Source organism: Chaetura pelagica, unplaced genomic scaffold (genome assembly GCF_000747805.2).
Source record: "Chaetura pelagica isolate M959 unplaced genomic scaffold, ChaPel_1.0 scaffold222, whole genome shotgun sequence".
In the NCBI taxonomy this organism is placed as follows: Eukaryota; Metazoa; Chordata; class Aves; order Apodiformes; family Apodidae; genus Chaetura; species Chaetura pelagica.
This window is the reverse complement of record NW_009952711.1, coordinates 3,644,389-3,663,615: the sequence shown is the minus strand read 5'-3', so window position 1 is coordinate 3,663,615 and position 19,227 is coordinate 3,644,389. Positions and strand designations below refer to the sequence as shown.

The following is a 19,227-nucleotide window of genomic DNA, read 5'->3' as shown; positions in this document are numbered from 1 at the left end:
CCCTAAAGCATTAGTATATGTTTCTGAATTTCACATTTATTCAATAAATACCATCTTAGCTAGATAAATAGTATAGTCAATGCAGCTCTCCTGGTGTGGAAAGGATCCTTCACTGTAAAGGCAATAATAACAGTGCAAACAATAAAGAGTTCTACAGATAGCATGCATAAACATCAGAATGGCATTTTGCTCTCCACCAGATACCATGTGCTCGTCTTCCTTAACACAGACCATGTGCTTATCTTCCGTAGCCTCACCTACTGTCAGCTGAATGTCTGAAAGTCTGAATGTCAAACCAACCATTACGAAAAGTCACGATCAGTGATGATACCTGTCAGTTCTAGATGAGGATTGTCTGAAGCGTTCATTAATTTGTGAATCTAAAGTAACTGAAAGGAAGGTAGAAGGAAGCAAAACCATTTTCTGTTTCTGACACTGAACCTTTCTCTGAAGCAGTACAATTTTTGCTTGTGGAACCTTCCACTTGACAGTTCCTTCGTGTGTCCTTACAGCTGAAGAGCTTGCCTTACAGTATGAATTGTTTGGGGTTAACGTGAGGTTTTGTCCAGACCAGCTGTGGGATTACAAAAATATATAGAAGCAATTATCTCATATTATCTGGTTAATTTACCTGTTTTGAAAAATAGAGAAATTAAGAAGTAATGGGCAAAAGAGGAGTCATAGTTATTTTTCAATCTTTAATGTTTCTGGAACAAAGTACTTTTGTTTGTTTTGTTTTGTTTTTTGTATTCTGAACATTTCTTGCCTTCTTCCATGTCTATTATAATTTATATAACATCAATGAAATAAGATAGGTTTGTGAAGGATGAGTTTTTCTCATAGAAGTCTACATGCGCTTAACTCTAGCACTCCTGGAAGGTAAGAATTAATTTGATTTTTTGTGTATATGTAGGTATATTTGGGAACTATATGAGAGTCCCAACACAATGTATTTCCTTCTGTGCACTGCAGTTGACTTCATCAGGAAAGAGAACCTGATGCCAAATTGAATTCTGTAGTAAGCTGTACTAATGGGCTATAGCCCAAATTAATGAAAACTAGCTTATTTAGAAATTAGAACTATATTTTAAGCCATGTTTTCCTAGTTCAGAAAGGTCTAGAAATACTTCTGGTGTGTTGCTTCAGTATGTTTACCATAAAACAGATTAAAAAGATGTTAAACCAAGATAACCTCCTTCACCTGCAGTAGAAGTGCTTCAGGACCAATTATTCCAAACAGATAAATTGGGCTGTTACTGATTTATTTCTTATGTAGAATTTGAGAAGGTAGACAGGAACAATGTTAAGAGTATATTTTTTTTGCAAAAAGCTTTTTGGTAAAAGTATATAGAATACAACACAAACTGTGACCTACTTACATGATTTGGCCAGTAAGTTGAATCTTTAAGCATGAAGTCATCTGATGAAAGCAGACAAAAATACAAGCAACATCTCATGAGAACATGTCATGAGTTACCATCTGCTGCAAAAGTGAGTCTTACAGTCTTACCTGTTAAGAAGTAGATGTTTGACCATACATGTTTGTATTATTGTTATTATTTAAGAGCAACCAGAGATAGTTTGGAGTGGTTTAGAGTTATATTAAGCCCTACCTTATAGGCAGATGATACAGGATGAAGCAAAGCAGATGGACATGAAGTTCTGACTAACAGCGTAGACCACAGATAATGCTAAAGGTGAACAGGATGTAAAAAGCTTAGACTTAATATGATTCTTTGTGAAGTGTTCTGTTTTCTAGAAGCAGAAAATTCAACACTCAGTGTAATTATATTTATTAGATGCCCAGAAGGAGTCTGCAGATTAACAGTAATGCACAATAATTATACTAACCATTAAAGTCTTGTGGAAATTAGAGTTTTGATGGTATAAATACCATATAATGATACTTTGGATGAAGTAAAAAATTACTTTTTTGAGATCAGCCTTGAGAAGATGAAAAGTGATTTTATAATTGTACAAACATGAATTTGCAAAAAAAGATGTCATTCTTTTCTGATTAAATTACCAAGGGATAGGCTGAAACAGAAAAGGCAGGCTTGTAAGGTGGTTAAAAATTGGCATTTAGCTATTTTAGAATGTAAAGTTATAATTGGAAGAAGTGTGCTTTACTGGATTTCTCAGAAGCACTTTTGATAACTTTAGTGTAAGGAAATAAAACGTATTTTTAGTAGAAGAATCAGTGCATTTTGTCTCTGTTAAAGAACTCTTTATCGCTTAACTGGGAAAATTGTTTGCTCCCCCAACTGCCATTTGAAATGGCTGAATAGTGGGAAGATGAGGATAAGCAAATAGTGCGTTCTCAGACAGGATTCACACCTCCTCAATCCCATAAGTACTTCTTAAGAAATGTGCTATCTCTTCCTTCTGTATTTCAGTATCTGACAAGTGAAGATCTGTTATTTTAGTGAGCTATAAATATGCCATACCATTAGATAGCAAGGTTGTACAAACACGCAGAGAACTGAAATAATCATAATACTGATAGTTCTTGTCACCTTTTGCCTGAGAAATTAAAACATTTTCTACCCTAACCTGCCCATATCTCTTAAAAATAACTGTAACATGTTGCAGAGTCAGTGAATTTAGTTGTTTCACTGACCCAGTGATTTATACCAAGGCTTTAGAGAGTGGAGTGTATTGACAGATAATGCATGGAATATTATATTGAAATCTGGGATTAAAATAGTAGCATTAGCAGATGTATAGCTTCACGTTTTATAATCCTGTGGAATTGCAAACATATAGAAGTAACCCTCTTAAATTTGAAAATAATTTCTGCAGACTGATGGTCTTTTGTTATTGTTGGTGGTGGTGGGTTTTTGGGGATTTTGTTTTTTTGGTTGGGGTTTTGGTTTTTTTTTGTTGATTTGGGTTTTTTTGTTGATTTTTGTATGTATGGTGTGGATTTCTAGAACGTGATGTTTGCACAATAGGGCAAGCCAACAGCTGATCTTTCAAAGAGTGTACTGCACATGGTGCTTTTTCCCCCCCCTACAAATTGGAGGTTAGTTTTTCAGGAAAAAAACCAACATTGTAAGAGCCAAGAAATGCTTATTCTTCATGAGGTAAGAATATAGCTGTTTCAACTAACTTTACTGTCTTTGAAAGTAATGGTCTCCAATTCCTGTGTTGAGAAGCCAAGTGCTGTATGCTGCTCTCTGGTTACATGGACTCCTAGCTCACGGTAACCTTCTCTGTTTGAAGGCAGCTACAGAGTGCCCCTTCTATCAATAACTTAGGCTCTGTAGATGTGGGAGCTTTCTGTTGTTTTGTTTTTTTTCTTCATTGTTTAGCTCCTTCATTTAAAGAGTGGATGAGATAATAGTATGCAGAATACTACATGATAATTTGTGACTATTACTAAAAAAATGGATACATATTTTTCATTAATAGTTTTGCATTCACCATAGGGGGAAAAAAACAAACCCAGGAAGTAGTAAACCTCTCATTGATCTTAATAGTGGTCCTAGTTTCATATTTGAGAAAGGCAAGAAACATCACAGTCATGAAGTGTGTACTTACAATGTGTGATGAAAAGGAGGATAAGGGTTCATTAGAGGTAAAAATTGTCTTCTACTAATAGAATTATCCCCTGCACCAACAGAGTATAAAGGCTGACTTTCAAGTGACACAGCTTTTTCTAAGGGCATAAAAAGGAAGTCCTAAATAGAAATGAAGTCAAGCCAGAGAAGAAGTACTACTGAGATGTTTGTGATTAGCAATATTTTGGCAGTTGCCGAGTTTCAAATACACTTCCTTTGTTAAACAGTATAATGGTGGCAGTACCTGGGCTAGCTAAAGTACTTTATAAATAGTGAATATAGGTTTGGGTTTGGAAGCTGCAAATCCCAGGTGTGGTCAGTGATGAAAGAATTAGGAAAAGGCTGCTAGTATAATTTTATAGAAACTGCTGGAAATGCAGAAGAAACTTTTTGAACACTGATCATATAGCTGCCCAAAAAGCCGTAATACTTACTGATAGTTTTTTGTTTGGTCTTTTTTCATTTGCTAGCCTTCTTTGCAGAAGCAGAATCTCCTGATTTTTATTAAGGCATTTGTTTGACAAAAATAAAAGTTCACACATCAAGAGTTTAAAAAAAAAAAAAAAAGGAGGCAGATAACACAGAAAAATTTATCAAGCTTATAGTTACATTATAGCAACAACAAATCAAAGTAAATTAACAGGGCAAGTAAAGATAACATGGACTCCAAAATAGCACGAAAAACTGTTTTCTCTGTATGTCATTTGATCATGGATACAGGCTGCATTATGCCTCATAGTCTCAGATGGTAAGATTTGAGTTTTACTGTTCTCAACATGTATTTTCAGTGCCTTTTTCTTTTTTCTTTTTTTTTTTTTTCTTCAGATCACTGGCCTGTGTGAATTAAATACCTGATGGTGTGGAACTGTCTGGGCAGCAGCAGTAGCTTAGCAACACCAGCTACTGCTGATGCCAAAGAACAGTGTTGGCTTTCATCATTTTAAAATGCCAGCTGGTCCTTTAATAGTCTTTCTATATTTAGAGATTAATTGATAATTGTGTTTTAACTTGTAGACCTGAGTTGGATTCCACCATCAGCTTGTTTGATAAAGAATTTTGGAAGCTCAAAAGTCTGTAACTGTAGGCATGGATATAAGATTTAGGAAGAGCATGGTAATAACGATAAATTTCAAAAAGAATACTGGTGATACTTGGAGAGTACAAACAAACCTTTGCTTCATATTCACTTTAAGTCCACAAGCAAAGCTGTTAAATGTACTAAAGGAGTGGTAAACTGCATGCCTCAGGAATTATGGTTTTTCCTTAATAAAAATTTCTGATAAATACATACACATTCTGGAAATACAATTTAGAAATATAAACAGACATACTCTTTGTGTGTATGTGTACACATACTGAAATGAAACATCAGGAGTATATTTCTGTGATAGAAAATAGGAAATTGTAGAAATATGTACCTGGAATGGGTCTCAACAGCTCATCTACTCTATTTTCCCTGTGAGATCCATCTGCAAACAACAGCATCTCTAGCTGACTATTTATCTGGATATTCCTAAATTTATGTAATAAAGGAAACTTTGTTAACCTATTTCAGCACTTACCTATTTCTGCACTAGGGTGAATCTCATATGTTAACTGTATATATTCCAATATGTAGTGGAAGTCTTTGCTTCAGGTTAAGCCTCTGATATTTTTATTTTTTACTCATATTTGGTGAACACAGGGGCAATTTTTTTAATTATTGTTTTGTTTTCTTGTAATCTGAAATACAAGTTCTACTATTCTTTGACCTGGGTAAATGAACCCTAGTCTTTCTCTTCACCTACATGTAATTTTCTGAAATCTCTTGACTTGATTTCTGATTTAGACTCTCTACAGGAGCTGGCCATATTTAATGAAATACGGTGTCCAAGCTGGGCAGAGTATTCTTGCTGCGAATCTTCACCAGTGCCTGTTGCAAATTAAGTTTTGAATGAAAATGAAATGTTTCAAGTATAAGCAGTGGTAAGCAGTGTGTGTTTGAACAGTTTATACCTCACTGTTTCATGAAGGGTGTCAGAAATTCTCCTGTACTCATGTCAGGTCTCATGTGGTTACCTAGAAACAGGTAAGTTGTTATATGTGGTGTATTTCTTAGCCTTCATCAACATTGTCTGGCCCAGTGTCTGTGGAAGCTCAGATGCAGCAAATGCTAGGGAAGGTTGGTGGGAGAGGGTGAGGGACATTCACTATGTTTATCTTTAGGGGTTTAATTTAGAGACTTTATTTTCTAAGCGAGTGGTCTGTAATTAATGGCTTGTTATCTTTGAATGTGCAGTGGTTTAGCATCTTAACATGTGAATTAAAGTTTTGGAATGTCCTGTATTATATATAATAACATCAGGAATAACCTGACAGCCCACTGTAAACTTCTGTTGTATCTAGAGATGCAATGAGAAGTTACTTCTATGTTTTAAGAGCAGCAATCTAGTGATTTTTTTTCTCTCTGCCGAGACAGTAGAATAAGGTGTTAGGTGGACAGGCATCAGTGATAGGCTTCACTAAGCATGGTCTGCCTAACTGCTGGAACAGTAACAAGAAAGTTTTACATCCGCATTGCTTTGCTTGACATAAATTACTCTTCTGTGAATTTTGCATTCTGTCTTGCAGTATCTCTGATGCTTCTCCCTAGGTCCACTGATCATTCAGATATTTTCTGAAGTTTTCAGAATATATCTACATAAGGCATAGCTTAGCTTTCATGTCAGATTTCCAGCTTTAAAGGAGATGAATTTTTCAGCTACTCAACAGAATAATTTAAATTTTGTTAGTTATATCTCAAATACATTAGTTTTTTTGCTGATTGCTAGGAGAATTTGATGCAGTTGGCTGCACTTATGTTAATAGTGACAACATTGCTTTAGTTTTAATAATGTTTTTAAATCGGGTCTCAGTGTTTCATAACATTTTTCTGACATTACCGTTAAAAGTTTTGACTTCACTACTCTGGCCCTCTCTTTTTTGTATCCCATTTCCCCAGTCCCTGTCTACTGTAGATCTCTCTGGTTAAGCAGTTACCTACTTTTACTTTTTTGTGTGTGTTTAAAAGCCAACCAAACAAAAAGCTACCAACAATAAAAACAATCCCCACTGTTGATTGGCAACACTGTTGACTTCCTGTCTTGGTAATAGACTTTGTTCTGCTGCTGTTGCTAATTTCTGGAGATCTTAAGAGGGGAAGTAGGATAGGAAGTAATGGGTTGGAGGGACAAGGCAGGAGGCTGTTTTCCTTCTCGTTATAAACAGAAGCAGCAATTTTGCTGCTCTGGTCACAACTGATCTGCAAAAATATTAGTAATATTCAGTGGTGCCATTTTTTAAAGCTATCTTGGAATTTCTAGAGCAAGCTGGTTTTGAGGTGTTGCTGTGAAAAAAAGACTGAAAAAATGAAGTATGTTTTGCTGTCTTTCTCACACGATTGGCTCTGTTTACCAGTTTATGACTAAAAAAACTTTGTCCTTCAAAACAATTACTAGCATTGTGAAAAGGTAGTGAAAACCCGTTAGAACATGAGTGAGGGTCCATCTATAACTACCAAATTTTTGTGGCAGTCTCCGTAGGAGGGATGTCAGGATACAGAGGAGGAACAATTTTAGGTAACTAGAGCTGGGATGAATTGTGTGTCTTTTCTGAAATTATTTTCATAGAACCCTAGAATACTAGATTGGAAGGAACTTCAAGGATCATCTGGTCCAACCTTTCTAGGCAAAAGCAAGGTCTAGAAAAAAGTACAATAGAACTTGTTTATTAAAACTTATTAAAAGCATCATCTGATGTACAGTGTAAGGTGCTCAAGGCACTTAAACAATTTATTGCAAGTTCATTAAAATTTGCAGCATTACAATAAATTAGAAAAGAGCTGTCTTAATTTGCAGAGAGCCTGAAGCATGGGAAGGTGAGATGACCTACTTAAGGGACAAAGAATTGTGCTTTTTATAATTGGGAAACCTAGTATTTGCAAGAAAACCCAGGCTTTCCAGCTTTTTCTTTTGTATTTTCTGCTTTTGATTCTGTCTCATTTTTTTTCTCCATGTCATGAGACCTTCCAGTAGCTCAAGTGATGCCTTTAGTCATTAGTTGTTTGACTGCCATAACCCTGAGAAGGTATGTGATACTGGTTTTGCCAGTGCAAGGTTAAACCAGGGGTTTAACCTTGTGTTGTTACAGGGAATCTGTACTGTCTGGGAACAGTTTTACAGTGAGTAGGAAGAAAATGCTAAAGAAAGTGGGATGAGAAGATATAGATGAGAGGATATAGATTAAAGTTCCCGTGTATACTGAAACACAAAAATTGCTAAGAACGTAATTATTTTTTTATTAACCCAGAAATAAACATAGTGTCATTTTAAAGAGTAATTTAATTTTTTACTAGATTTATTTATTGAGAGAATTGCAAAAATGAAAAAGATTCCCAATCCACATTAATACTGACTGAATGCTGGTTATCATTGCCTATTGTTCCAGACAGCTCCTGTTATTCTTTACTATTGAGTTTCTTTTTTGCTTCTTCTATAAGGAGTATTTCATGAAGTATAAACTATGATTAATTGAAGACGTTCGTGCCATCTTAGAAATCAAATTGAATTTCAACTATGATTCCCTGTGTCTGTGTCCCAAGTCTCTTCTGAAGATCTCTTTGACTCCAGAATCACCAGAAGTATATTTTGTTTGGCCTTTGATAATCTGATTTTGCCTGAGCTAATCTTGCATCTAGTTCTGCAGCTGAGAAGTACTGAGGTTGCTAGACTGACTTAGGTTAACAAGGCTCCAAACCCTGCTGATGCTGTCCATCTCTGATTTAGCTTCTCAGCAGCAACTTAAGTGGCTGCAACCAGTTTGGGTTGCTGGGGAATGTACTGGGTCTTTTGAAGTGACTGCACTGTTGAGACATTTTGACTTTTTAATGTTCAGCTGTCACTCTGTTAGTGTGCTTCATCACAGCTAACACATTCCAGATCTGGTGCTTTGGCACAATCTCACTCATGTTTTGGTTACTTGTTCTTGTAAAGTGAGTTACTTGGTATTCAGGACAGTCTTCTATTCATGCCAATTTAGCACTTGTCAGCTCTGCAAAATGCATTTAGCAAAAACTAAATACAAATGCCAAATTATGCATGTGCACCCATGTACTGCATTGAGGATTGTTTATTGGAGTTGTCTGTAGTCTCATTTTTGTATTCTTTTCAAGATAAGAGGTGGAGAAGTCTTTTAAAAATTGATTTACAGATTACTTTACGGTTGTTACGTTTCATTCTGTCTGCACTGAGGTAATTTCCCTGTGACCTAGTCAATATACTATATAGATAAAGATGAGTTTTAGAAGAAAAATCTTTTGGAGTAATGTATTGGACAAGTTACTTGTTTTCTGGCTCTCAGATGTTGCTGAGTTCCTGTTTGTTAGGATCTCTGCTTTCCCTTTGATAGATTCTACAGTTTTATTTTTAATTGGAAAGGAATATAAAAGTAGTTGTGTATAACTTGGCATAAATTCAGCAATAAGTCTTTGTTAAGATTAAGAACTTTGTTTTACTGAGATGAGCTTAGAAATTCCTCTCACTTCAAAATTCTTCCAATTTTAGATTTGGTTATGTTTGTGTGGTTTTTGGTTGTGTTTTTTTTCTTTTAGTGTAGAAATATTTTCCCTTATAAGTATTAGTTAGTTTCCTTGTTGGGGTGTTCACTTTCCTTATGAAAAGGATACTGTAGTTGTGGATGATTGTACTTTCTACCTGCTGTTGTCACTGGTGTTCTCTAGAGAAAGAAACTTCTGAAAGATTCATTCAGTTGAGTCTACTAAGATACTGTAAAATCCATCAAACAAAATATGGCTTTTTCTGTTGTTAAAGCTTGCATAAAATAAATGAACGCAACATTTTTCTTAGTGTGATAACTCAAATGTTTTTTCTGCAGACATTCATAAGGTAATTTTTAGCAATTCTGAGTTACAATTGGTAATCTTTCTCTGCCATATTAATGGCTGAAAAATTTATTTTATTTCCTTGTAAAATTACATAGGAATCACAGCTGGGGGACTGTCTATAGTTGGATACTTTATTATAAATAGTGAATTTCTGAATACAATTATATTGCTATTTACTGAAAATCAAAATGAATTACTGGTATTTGGAACTTATTTGGATATTTGTTGGTAGTTGATACAGATTTGAGGGATTCTAGAGATTAATATTTCTGTTGGATCTATTGTATTTCCTGCAGTCTGAATTTTTATATGTTGATGCTAATTCAAGTTTCTAGTAGCATTCTTTTCTTTTGAAATGTAAATAAAGGAAATTATCTAAAATTAAGGAAATAATCCTTCAGTTAGTGACTTGTTATTACTCATATCTTTGTGAGATAACAATTTGATAGTTATATTCATACTAAAGGTGTCACCTAAATTTTCTTTCTTTATGCTTGAAGACATAAAAGCATGGGCAGAAAGCAGAAGCCTTACTGATTTGTATATTTCTGTAATATTTTTGCAAACAAATAATGGAGATAATGCTGTCCCTTATTTCACTGTCCTCTGCCTAAGAATAATAATGCTTCAACTGCAATCTTTTCTTTAACCCTCTTTTTGTAGCTCAAACTATTAGACAATCTAAAGCAGTTTTTTATAGAAAAAACAGAAAAGCTTTCATGAGAATAACAGTAAATGTTGTAAAGGCTTAATCTCAAGTCTTGAAATTCTTTTGTATTTAGGTTAGTGGTTTTAAAGTCTTAACACTTTTTTATGATGCTGTGAGAAAATACTGTGAATTCAAAGGTATGTGAATCTAGTAAAGACTCTAGATCAGGAAGGCATTTTTTTTTAGTTTTGTGTTATATGATATACAGGCAGGGAAAAGGGATACAGAAAAATCAGACGTTCATCCCTTTCAGTTTTGTAATAGCAGGTTCCTTTGAGGATCTGTTATTTCATTATTTATTATAGGAGACTTTATTATGGAAGAAGCTGATATCCAGAGTAAATTGTTGTTGTTATCTGTTACCCAAGTATATAATCTTTCTTTTGCCTTTGCAAGCTGAGCAAGATTTTCTTTAAATAATACTCTACTGTTGCAACTCCAGGTAAAACATAAATAGTGAGTATTCAAATATACTTTGTAATAAAAATCATTCCAGGAAAATCTAGCAAGAATTATAAATACTAAAGAAAACATGTGAGATTGAAGAATTTATTACATCTTAAAAGTAAGAGTTACTTTGATGTTAATCATGTTGAGTGCTTGTTTCTATAAGTTGTTTCTTACTGGATCCTAAATTATTTTGTTGTTTGTTGTCTTAAAAATTGGGAAAGTTCCAGTGAAATGCATTGATTGTCTATCTGAATTAAATGCAGATTATAAATGTCTGCCATAGCTCCTATAGAAATCATCCTATGAGCCTACAGTGTGGAGCTTGCTAGCAGTTGGGCTTCCAAGTTTAATAGTTATTTTTCATATTTTGCTGTTTATTAATATTTAAAAGCACATCAAATTCTTATAAAAGCCAGCTCATAAAATGCAATTGATTAAGTAAATAATTGTAAAAGCTTCTAAATGTTGTGATAAATATAATCTGCTTTACCTAGAATTTTTAGTATACCTGCTGTTCACCCTGAGAAATAATTTAATGAACAGCTTAACAGAACTGGCTATATTTTTTGTTCTTCTCATATTATTTACATTTTCTTTGGACACTCTTATGATGAATCTAAATGCTGAGCCTTTCCTGCTCAGTCATTTCTTTGTTTCTCAGCTACAGTATGTGCTGTGAAATATCTCCTAGACTCTAGTATACAAGTGAAGACCTCGGTGTAAATTCTTCCAGAAGCATTGTGGTTGTCTCAATAAAATTAATGTTTTCTGCTAGGTCATGGAATGAAAGTACCCATGTTATTTGATGTACTGTGGAAAGAAATCTGGAAAGAAAACAAAAAAATGTGTTTACATTACCCACCTTAACTAAGTTAAGAGGCAAATTTCCTTAGGTTCCAGGTGCCCAAGTCAGTGGCTTCAAGTAAATAGATAGCTGTAGATACTTTCAGAGATCCATCTGTGTAGGGTCCTAATACAGCTGCATCCTTTAGAGAAGCCTATCACTTCTGACAGTTTGGGAGATGAAGGAATTTACTTACGTGCTTTGGATAGACCTCCCACATTATATTTTCCTTTTCTGCTGTGTTCAGTGGCAGCTGAACCTCATTCTGCGGCAGAACTGCACTGCTTTGTGTCTGCCACCATGCAGTCTGACATAAAGTGTATACTGCTTCAGTAATATCAAGAAAAATGGTAAATCCCAGGAAAATCTGTACGTGCATCAGCACTCCGCTGCTGGTGGCTGTGTGTAGCTACACAGAAGTAGTATTAGCGGTGCTTTGGTTGGTTTTAGAAAATTGATTAAATTGATTGCTGTAAAACCAGTTCTTAAGTTTGGAGAACCAGGATTTTACTATGAGTCATAAGGAGCAATACCCATAAATTATTCTGAAAGTGCAAAATGCATAGACTTTCGGGTGTAGCTCTGTGCTTTTGTTCTTGTTCATAGGTAATGGAATTCTAGAAGCTTGAAGTGATTATGTACTCAGTATGTATACACTGCAGGATAGAATTATTTTTATTTTTCATGCTTAATTTATTCTAGTTTTTCTCTCCTCATATCTGTCCAGTCATTTGCATTCATATTGTCTTTTGAACTGTCTGAACTAACAAGTAGGTGAAGGAGGAGGGGAATGACAAGACAGGATGTACTGGTTGTATAGACTTCCTTTCTGGTGCCTGTATGGTTTGTAACCATGTGGCTGCATCTCATTTATTTCTAACCTGTAGCCATCTAGTTAAGTCACCTATAGGCATACATACTGCTCATAAACCTACACCGTGCAAAGTTCTTGCACATGCATGTCCTTGTGTGTAAGTTGTGAGACTGGCCAATGTCATCTTATGCTATGGTTTGTGGGAAAGTTTCAGTGCTAGATTTCTTGCCTAGCTTGCATGTGTGTGTGCTATCTCGTGTGTGTATGAAGTCTGTTTTGAGCACAGATCTGTTAGCTGCTTATATATGGAAAAACTTTCTGAAATAAAAGCTGTGGAAGCTATAGTAAATTTGTGTTCTTTTTAGTAAGCTTTGAATCTTTTCTTTGATGTTTTATCTGATGAAAATCAGTAGTATCCTAGATACTTTTCAGCAATCTCTCATTTCTTGAGTCTACACATGGAAAAGAAATAGTAGACTATCTGCATAACATTGTAGTTTCTATTAGTGTGGCATTTTTCAACGCCTTTTATTTTTTCATGGAATTATTCTTTTTATCACGATACCATTTTATTCCCCCCTCCTTGTACTTTCAGCCAGCTTCATTGCTACTTGTATTGATTATTTTCTTGAAAAACAAAACCTCAAAACACCCAAAACTGTATTTCTGCTAATATTGTAGTTAATTGCCACAGTTCTGTTGTCTTTGTTTTATTTGCCATGTAGTGTTTTCTGTGATCCAAGATAAGGTATAATTTGTGTTACAAACTATGCTGTAGAGAATATTTTCAAAGTTAAGATGCCAGTATCTGAAATACCCCCTAACCAAAGACTCCTTTGAACACTACACACAGGTTGTCATGTTCTTACATATCAATAGCAATAACTTGAGAGAATGTTCCTTGGCATCACTGGAGTACTGAGACTGATTTTTTTTCACATCAGCTGCTAGCTAGTTTTTGAGATGAGCTCAACTCATTAATTTCACTTACCAGGTAATGAGCAAGCTTCAGCATGGCCCCCAGTTTGTTTCATGTTGATAGAAAGCAAATTTTCTCTGTTAAACGCTTTTGATACTTGAAGGTTTTATGTGAGGACAACCATATCATTGTTTTCCTGTCAGCTTTTATCAGCGTGTAAGAAGAAAAGCTGCTGGCTAGAGAATCATGTTAAGAGGTCCATGTCTCTTAGCCTTTTGCAGCTTAAAACCAAAACTTTTGCTTCCAAGATGGTAACTTTGGGCAGTTAACATGGGAAAGTAGTGGGAAGATAGTTCTAGAAACAGATATTCTGCACAATTACCAGCCCTATCTGTTATAAGCTTAATCTTAGCAAAATAAAGCATATTTTTTTAAAAGACAGGTGGCACCTTATCTTCTGGAATGCAATCCCATTCTGGTTTGTTTTTTGAAAGCTAATTTTCCAAAACATCTGAATTAGATGGAGTCTGAATGCCAAAGTTACTTTGAAATACAAGTTAAAATTCTCAGAGTTCTGTTGCAAATCCAGGAACCTTATGCCTTCATTGATTCTTTTTAGACTTTGTGCAAGTGTGTGTAAAAGGTGATAGTCCTAAACCACTTGCAAGTATTAGTCTGCCTGTCTTGTTTTCAGTTTTTCCTGTCTTAATTAATCAAATATTTCCAGACAACTCAAGGGTGTAGCTTCTTCCATGAAAGTCAGTATGTCACTCTGTTGTTGAGTCTGTGGTCAGCCATGCTGCAGTAACGCAAACATCGAGAGTGTGGGAATCTTCCTGGGATGTATTTCAAAGCTTCTTTGTGAGTTTTTTGCAGGCAATCAGTGACAAGTAGAACAAACCAAAGAGGCCTTGCCATTCTTTGAAATATAATTGAGTTTGATGTACTGTGTACTCAGTTTTCTTTGTCGCTGACCCTGCAGAATTTGTTAAAATGAAGGCATTTGTCCGTGTGTGAGGAAGTTGGAAAATGGTCACATTTGAGATTAATCCGTCTAATGTTATATAAAGTTATTGCAATTTCTCAGGAGATACTTGAGAAGGTGTTTTAAAATTTCTGAATTCTTGAGAGACATCAACAAGTCACATTACTGGAACAGGGAGCTGAAAATTATGTAAGTGAAGACATCCATATCTGATTCTAACATAAAACAATTCTGTGTCCAGTTTATCTGAACATAGTTCTATGGTGATACAGATGTTGATTCATTAAGACAGAAAGAGCAAAGAGTTCATATAAGGGGTGGGGAAGGGATGGAGTTGGAGCTCTCTAAGTTTCATTGTGATGTACACAAAAATATTTTTTTTATCCTTGGAAGAATGCATTCCCATATAAATAAGACGTGAGTTGTAAATAAGATGGACAAGGCTTTATTTGCACAGCTTAAGTAAGGTGAATTAAAGTGGCTTTTATTATAGTGAGAATTTTAATGCTGCTTTGTCCATATGTGAAAGGTTGTGTTGTGTGAAATTAATTTAAACTGTAATTTTGATCACAGTGGTGGATCCACCACTGAAGGTCACAAATAATGCTAATTTATCTATAATCCTTGTTAAGCAAGCATGCTTAATATTGCAATGTGAATGACTTCCTCATACAGCACGTATCTTGTATAACAGAGCTTTTATCTGTCCATTAATGATGCAGCAAGGAACTGCAGTTCCTGCAGGTCTGAGTTGCTTCTGGTGTGGAATGATTCTGTGTAACTTCTGGTAACAGGTTTTTACAATACAGCATGCAAATCTAGTGGTAATGTAAAAATGTGTAACTGCTCTTTTAAGACTACAAGATATTTTGCCTCTTAATCGTGACACCAAGTACCCATTACATTTAATAGAAGCTCTGGCCTTATAATTAGGTTAGAATAAGCCTTTGGACTCCTGGAACTTAATTCTTTGGTGGAGAAAGGGTTTCTCTAGAGAAAGTGAGGGTTACTTGTGGCTGAATGGCCATTTGCAGCACTAACCTGAGAAGTTGCAAGGATGCTAGGCTGTTAGAAAAAAACTTGAGAGTGTGTTGGCATGCAGACAGCAATGCAAAACTGTGAATATTTAATGAAAGATTGAGCGGTCTTGGCATTTGCATCTAAATTAGAGTGAATTTAGACTCCATTTTTTGGCTAGCCTGGGAGTGCACTTGAGATCCTTCTCACTTAGTCTTCTTTTGGAAGCATAAAGTATCATGGACCTCTAGAAGATTAATACTAGAATGTAGACCACATGATTTGGGAAATGGGTCTGTATGAGGTTGGGCCTTGAATGAAGACTGGTGTTTTATTCTTGCTTTATTTGTAAAATCAAGATGGAAGAAGTTTGAATGTAATAATGCACCGTGGCTTTGTAACCAGTGTTGTACAAGATAAATTTCTGCCTGTAATGTTTCAGAATCCCTTTATTTTGACCCTGTTTATGATAAATTAAAACTTGGGGTTCAAATGTGTTTAGTGTTATGTGTCAGTAATCTCTTTAAATCTCTTGCAGAGTGATAGTACACATCATTTTAATTGCTCTGTTATGTTTTTAGAGTCTCTCTCCACTCTCACTCCCCTTGCACTTGAAATGGCCCTGGGTTTTGATTTTGGGAGTAAGGTTACACTTTATTCAGTGTTTTGACTAGTATTACCCAAATTATCTATTGCATTAAAATCACTGAAATAGCGTGTCACGTGCTTCCCAAATCTGTTGCCTGCTGACAACTTAAGAAGCCTGTATATCAGAATTACACTTTAGTTAGAGGGTTGTTGTTGTGTTTAGTTCTTGCTTAATGTTTGGCTGGAATTTCCTGAGCATGTCGTATGTCAGATTTCACTAGAAAACAGCTATCCTTTTGCAAAGTAGTTCTGCAGTCTTTAAGTTGTAAGTCCATATCAGCATGGTACCAATTTGGTGTTCTTGAACAAGAACAAGTTTTCTCTTAGCTAGATCATTCCAGTAACTTGCGTTGTCTTCTGTAAGCTTGGTAGCTTTTGTTACTCTATGCAGTGTCATTGAAAACTCATTTTCTTGTGGCTGGATTTTAGAACTTCATAGATGGTTTGTGTTGTTGGAGTGATACACTGTTCACTGCTTATCCAGGTCCTTTGCTGTTTCTTTCCAAACCAATTAGAAACAGATTTTTATAAAAGCCAGTCTCAAAGGTTGTCATACAACAGAATGCATCATGTCTAAAATAATGTATTTTTAGTCTTCATTAATACTGAGAATTATTATAATTAAGAATAGAGCTAACACTGTGGATTATTATATGGCCATTCAATTCTTTGTATAGTCCATTTGTGTATCAACATGATTTAGTTTGCACAATTTTTTGCTGACTGGCCCTAAGAGACAGGAATTCAGGCTTCTGAGCATCCTGAGCAGGGATTAAACATAATACTATTGCTACTGGCTGCTGGTGGCACCTGGCTTTCTATTCTGTGGCATCAAGACCCTCTTAAGGTGGTAGCTGAGACACATTAAGTTGGAAAACAAGGTGAGAGCTGATGAATTACTGCCTACAGTAAATAATAAGTATCAGGCTCTAAAACGGTTTGACGTGTTCTGTATGCTTTCAATTTATCCTTAAAAAATGTAACAATTCATAGCAGAAGCTATAATGACTAAAAGGGAATGCATTACTTTAGATGCCAAGGCAGTTGCTGCACCTAAAGCATCAAAAATGAAATTACTGTATCAATTTTTTTTACGCAGGACAGAGTTCTGCTGAAAGTCAGAGATGATTGGTTGTTTGTACTAGCTAATAAGCTAGTAAAATATTAATATTAAAATTTATATAGAATTAACTTGAGGGAAAGTACCTGCATTTGTATCTTTAAATCATATTAAGTGGCAGTTGACTCTGTTATCTTGTCTGGGAAGTATCACATAGACTTGATGATTCTGGAGCAAAGTCTTTGGAGTGAGTCTTATTAGTGTCCTTGCTACCTCTGATTTAAAGTATTTCTTGCCTTACTATGTTTTATTTAACAGCTTAACCTTAAGGTACAGATTAGTTGAGTTCCCGATAATTAAGAAGACTTCTTATTGTTAATATGTAATTTCTTTAATAGTTATACCAATTGTTTTTCTAAGAACAAAAATTTTAAATTCAAGTAAGAGAAACACTTTAGGCTTCGGATGTATTAGTTCTGCTAATTAATAGTAATAAATCACCTTCAATATACTTTCTAGGATAGTGGGATCCTTTGAGAATAATTACTTTTAAAATTACCAGATAGATACATGATGTCAGAGACATGAAATTAATCTTTAGAATGCTTGGATTGCCAGGGTGTTTGGAAAGCATCTATCTCTCCTGTTACTATACTCGTGGTTATGCAAACTCATTTGTCCTTTCTTAAGCACCATTTTGGATATGATGACTAACAGTGTGTCGTGGTTATAAATGTATGGGAAGGGTGTTTTAAAAAAGGTGATAAATGCAGTAGTGTAGGTGGCTTTCACCAAAAGTGTGACCAAAGTCAGTAGGCTCATGACAGAGATAGGGCAAATATTACAAATTTATGACAGATAAACACTGTCTCTTTCTATCTCTAGCCTCAGCCTGTGTGCCCTTAACCTTTTCTTCTATCCAGTAGCGTGGCCCTGAGGCAGATCGCTAATTGTGCTCATTAGAATATGAGGTTTATTACTTTTTGATTAACATTTATTGTGTGCCCTTGCGGCAATGCAGTTAAGAATGTAGCTTCAAACTATCTATGGAACTGGAAGATTGGAGCTTACAGTGTAATAATGTTATGCAGAAGCACTGCACTTGGACAAAGAAAATACTGTAATTCCTTATGTTTAGAGCACTTTACAATCCACCTCAGTTGTCATCCCTTGAGAAATTGTGTCAGTAATTAAAAGAGCCATCGTCTCATTTTACTTATCTAAAGCAATCTTAGTCTTCATTCTTATAATTATTGGAAGAGCCCAGCAGCAAAAATCTGATCAGTGATTTCCTGACTTCACTGGAAAACAACATTTATAGAACAGTATTCTGTAGGGAGTCAATGATACAAGTCAAGATGGTGTGAAAACAGATTAGGAAATGTCTGAAGAGATTTATCACAATATTTTTTCTTTATCACTGTGACAAGATACCATAATTTATTTATTTTTTTTGTTACTGAAACATAAAATGAAAATTCTGAAAACTAAGTCCTCATAGCTGGGTAATAGCTTTGCCTTTGTAATGGAAAAATCATGGAATATTTTATTGCTAGAGTTAAGATAAAGTTTTCACATTCTGAGCCCTTGAAGAAATTTAGCTATAATTAAATTATAAAGAATTTAAAATGCACCAGTATTTTGGGAAAATAAACTTGGTATACTTTTAGGCTTGGAAGCTTTGCCCTCATAGAAATTATCTTTATAAAGCTATGCTATGGAGTGCATATAAAGGCCAAGAAAACAAATATTCAGATGAGAAAACATTAATACTTGAATGTACAATACCTGTACACATATCTCTCATACTGGACAAACTGCTTCTAATTTCACTGATTTATTTGGTTCACTGTGTTTTAATTAAGCTTTTGACTGCTGCCTCAGTAAAACCTTCCTGTTTCAAAGGATTGATAAGGTATCCAGAGTTGATCTGATCTTCAGAGTGTGAAGGATTGGTTGCAAACTGCTTAGGTTCCTTTCTGTTTCAATACTCTTATGCTAATGGCTCTGTGCCTGATGAATGCTCAAGGCTTACATTATGGGATGTATACGATATTGTAATGGTGTGTTCTGTGAATGTGTTAAATAAAAACCAGATTAGAGATAAGAATGTACTGTAAGTCACTGAGGTATCATCTCTGTACTTAATATCTTATCTAAATCCCTGTCCATTTCTTTTAATACTGTTGGCATATTGTAGTTGAGCATAACAGATCTGAACCACTTGGAAGAATAACATACAGAACATTAGATTTTTATTCGTAATTGAAAATACATTATTCTGATGTATATGTGCTC

At 35.0% G+C, this 19,227-nt stretch overlaps 1 protein-coding gene across 1 annotated transcript in view; it reads left to right on the top strand.

The window, feature by feature from the left end:
• The first annotated feature begins 851 nt into the window (after positions 1-851).
• The window catches only part of FAM189A1 (family with sequence similarity 189, member A1), a 91,873-nt gene continuing 73,497 nt past the window's right edge, over positions 852-19,227 (top strand). Inside the window, exon 1 of the mRNA XM_009994522.1 lies at positions 852-879. Within this exon, the coding sequence (XP_009992824.1) occupies positions 852-879 (28 nt within the window). The remainder of the gene's footprint in view (positions 880-19,227) is intronic.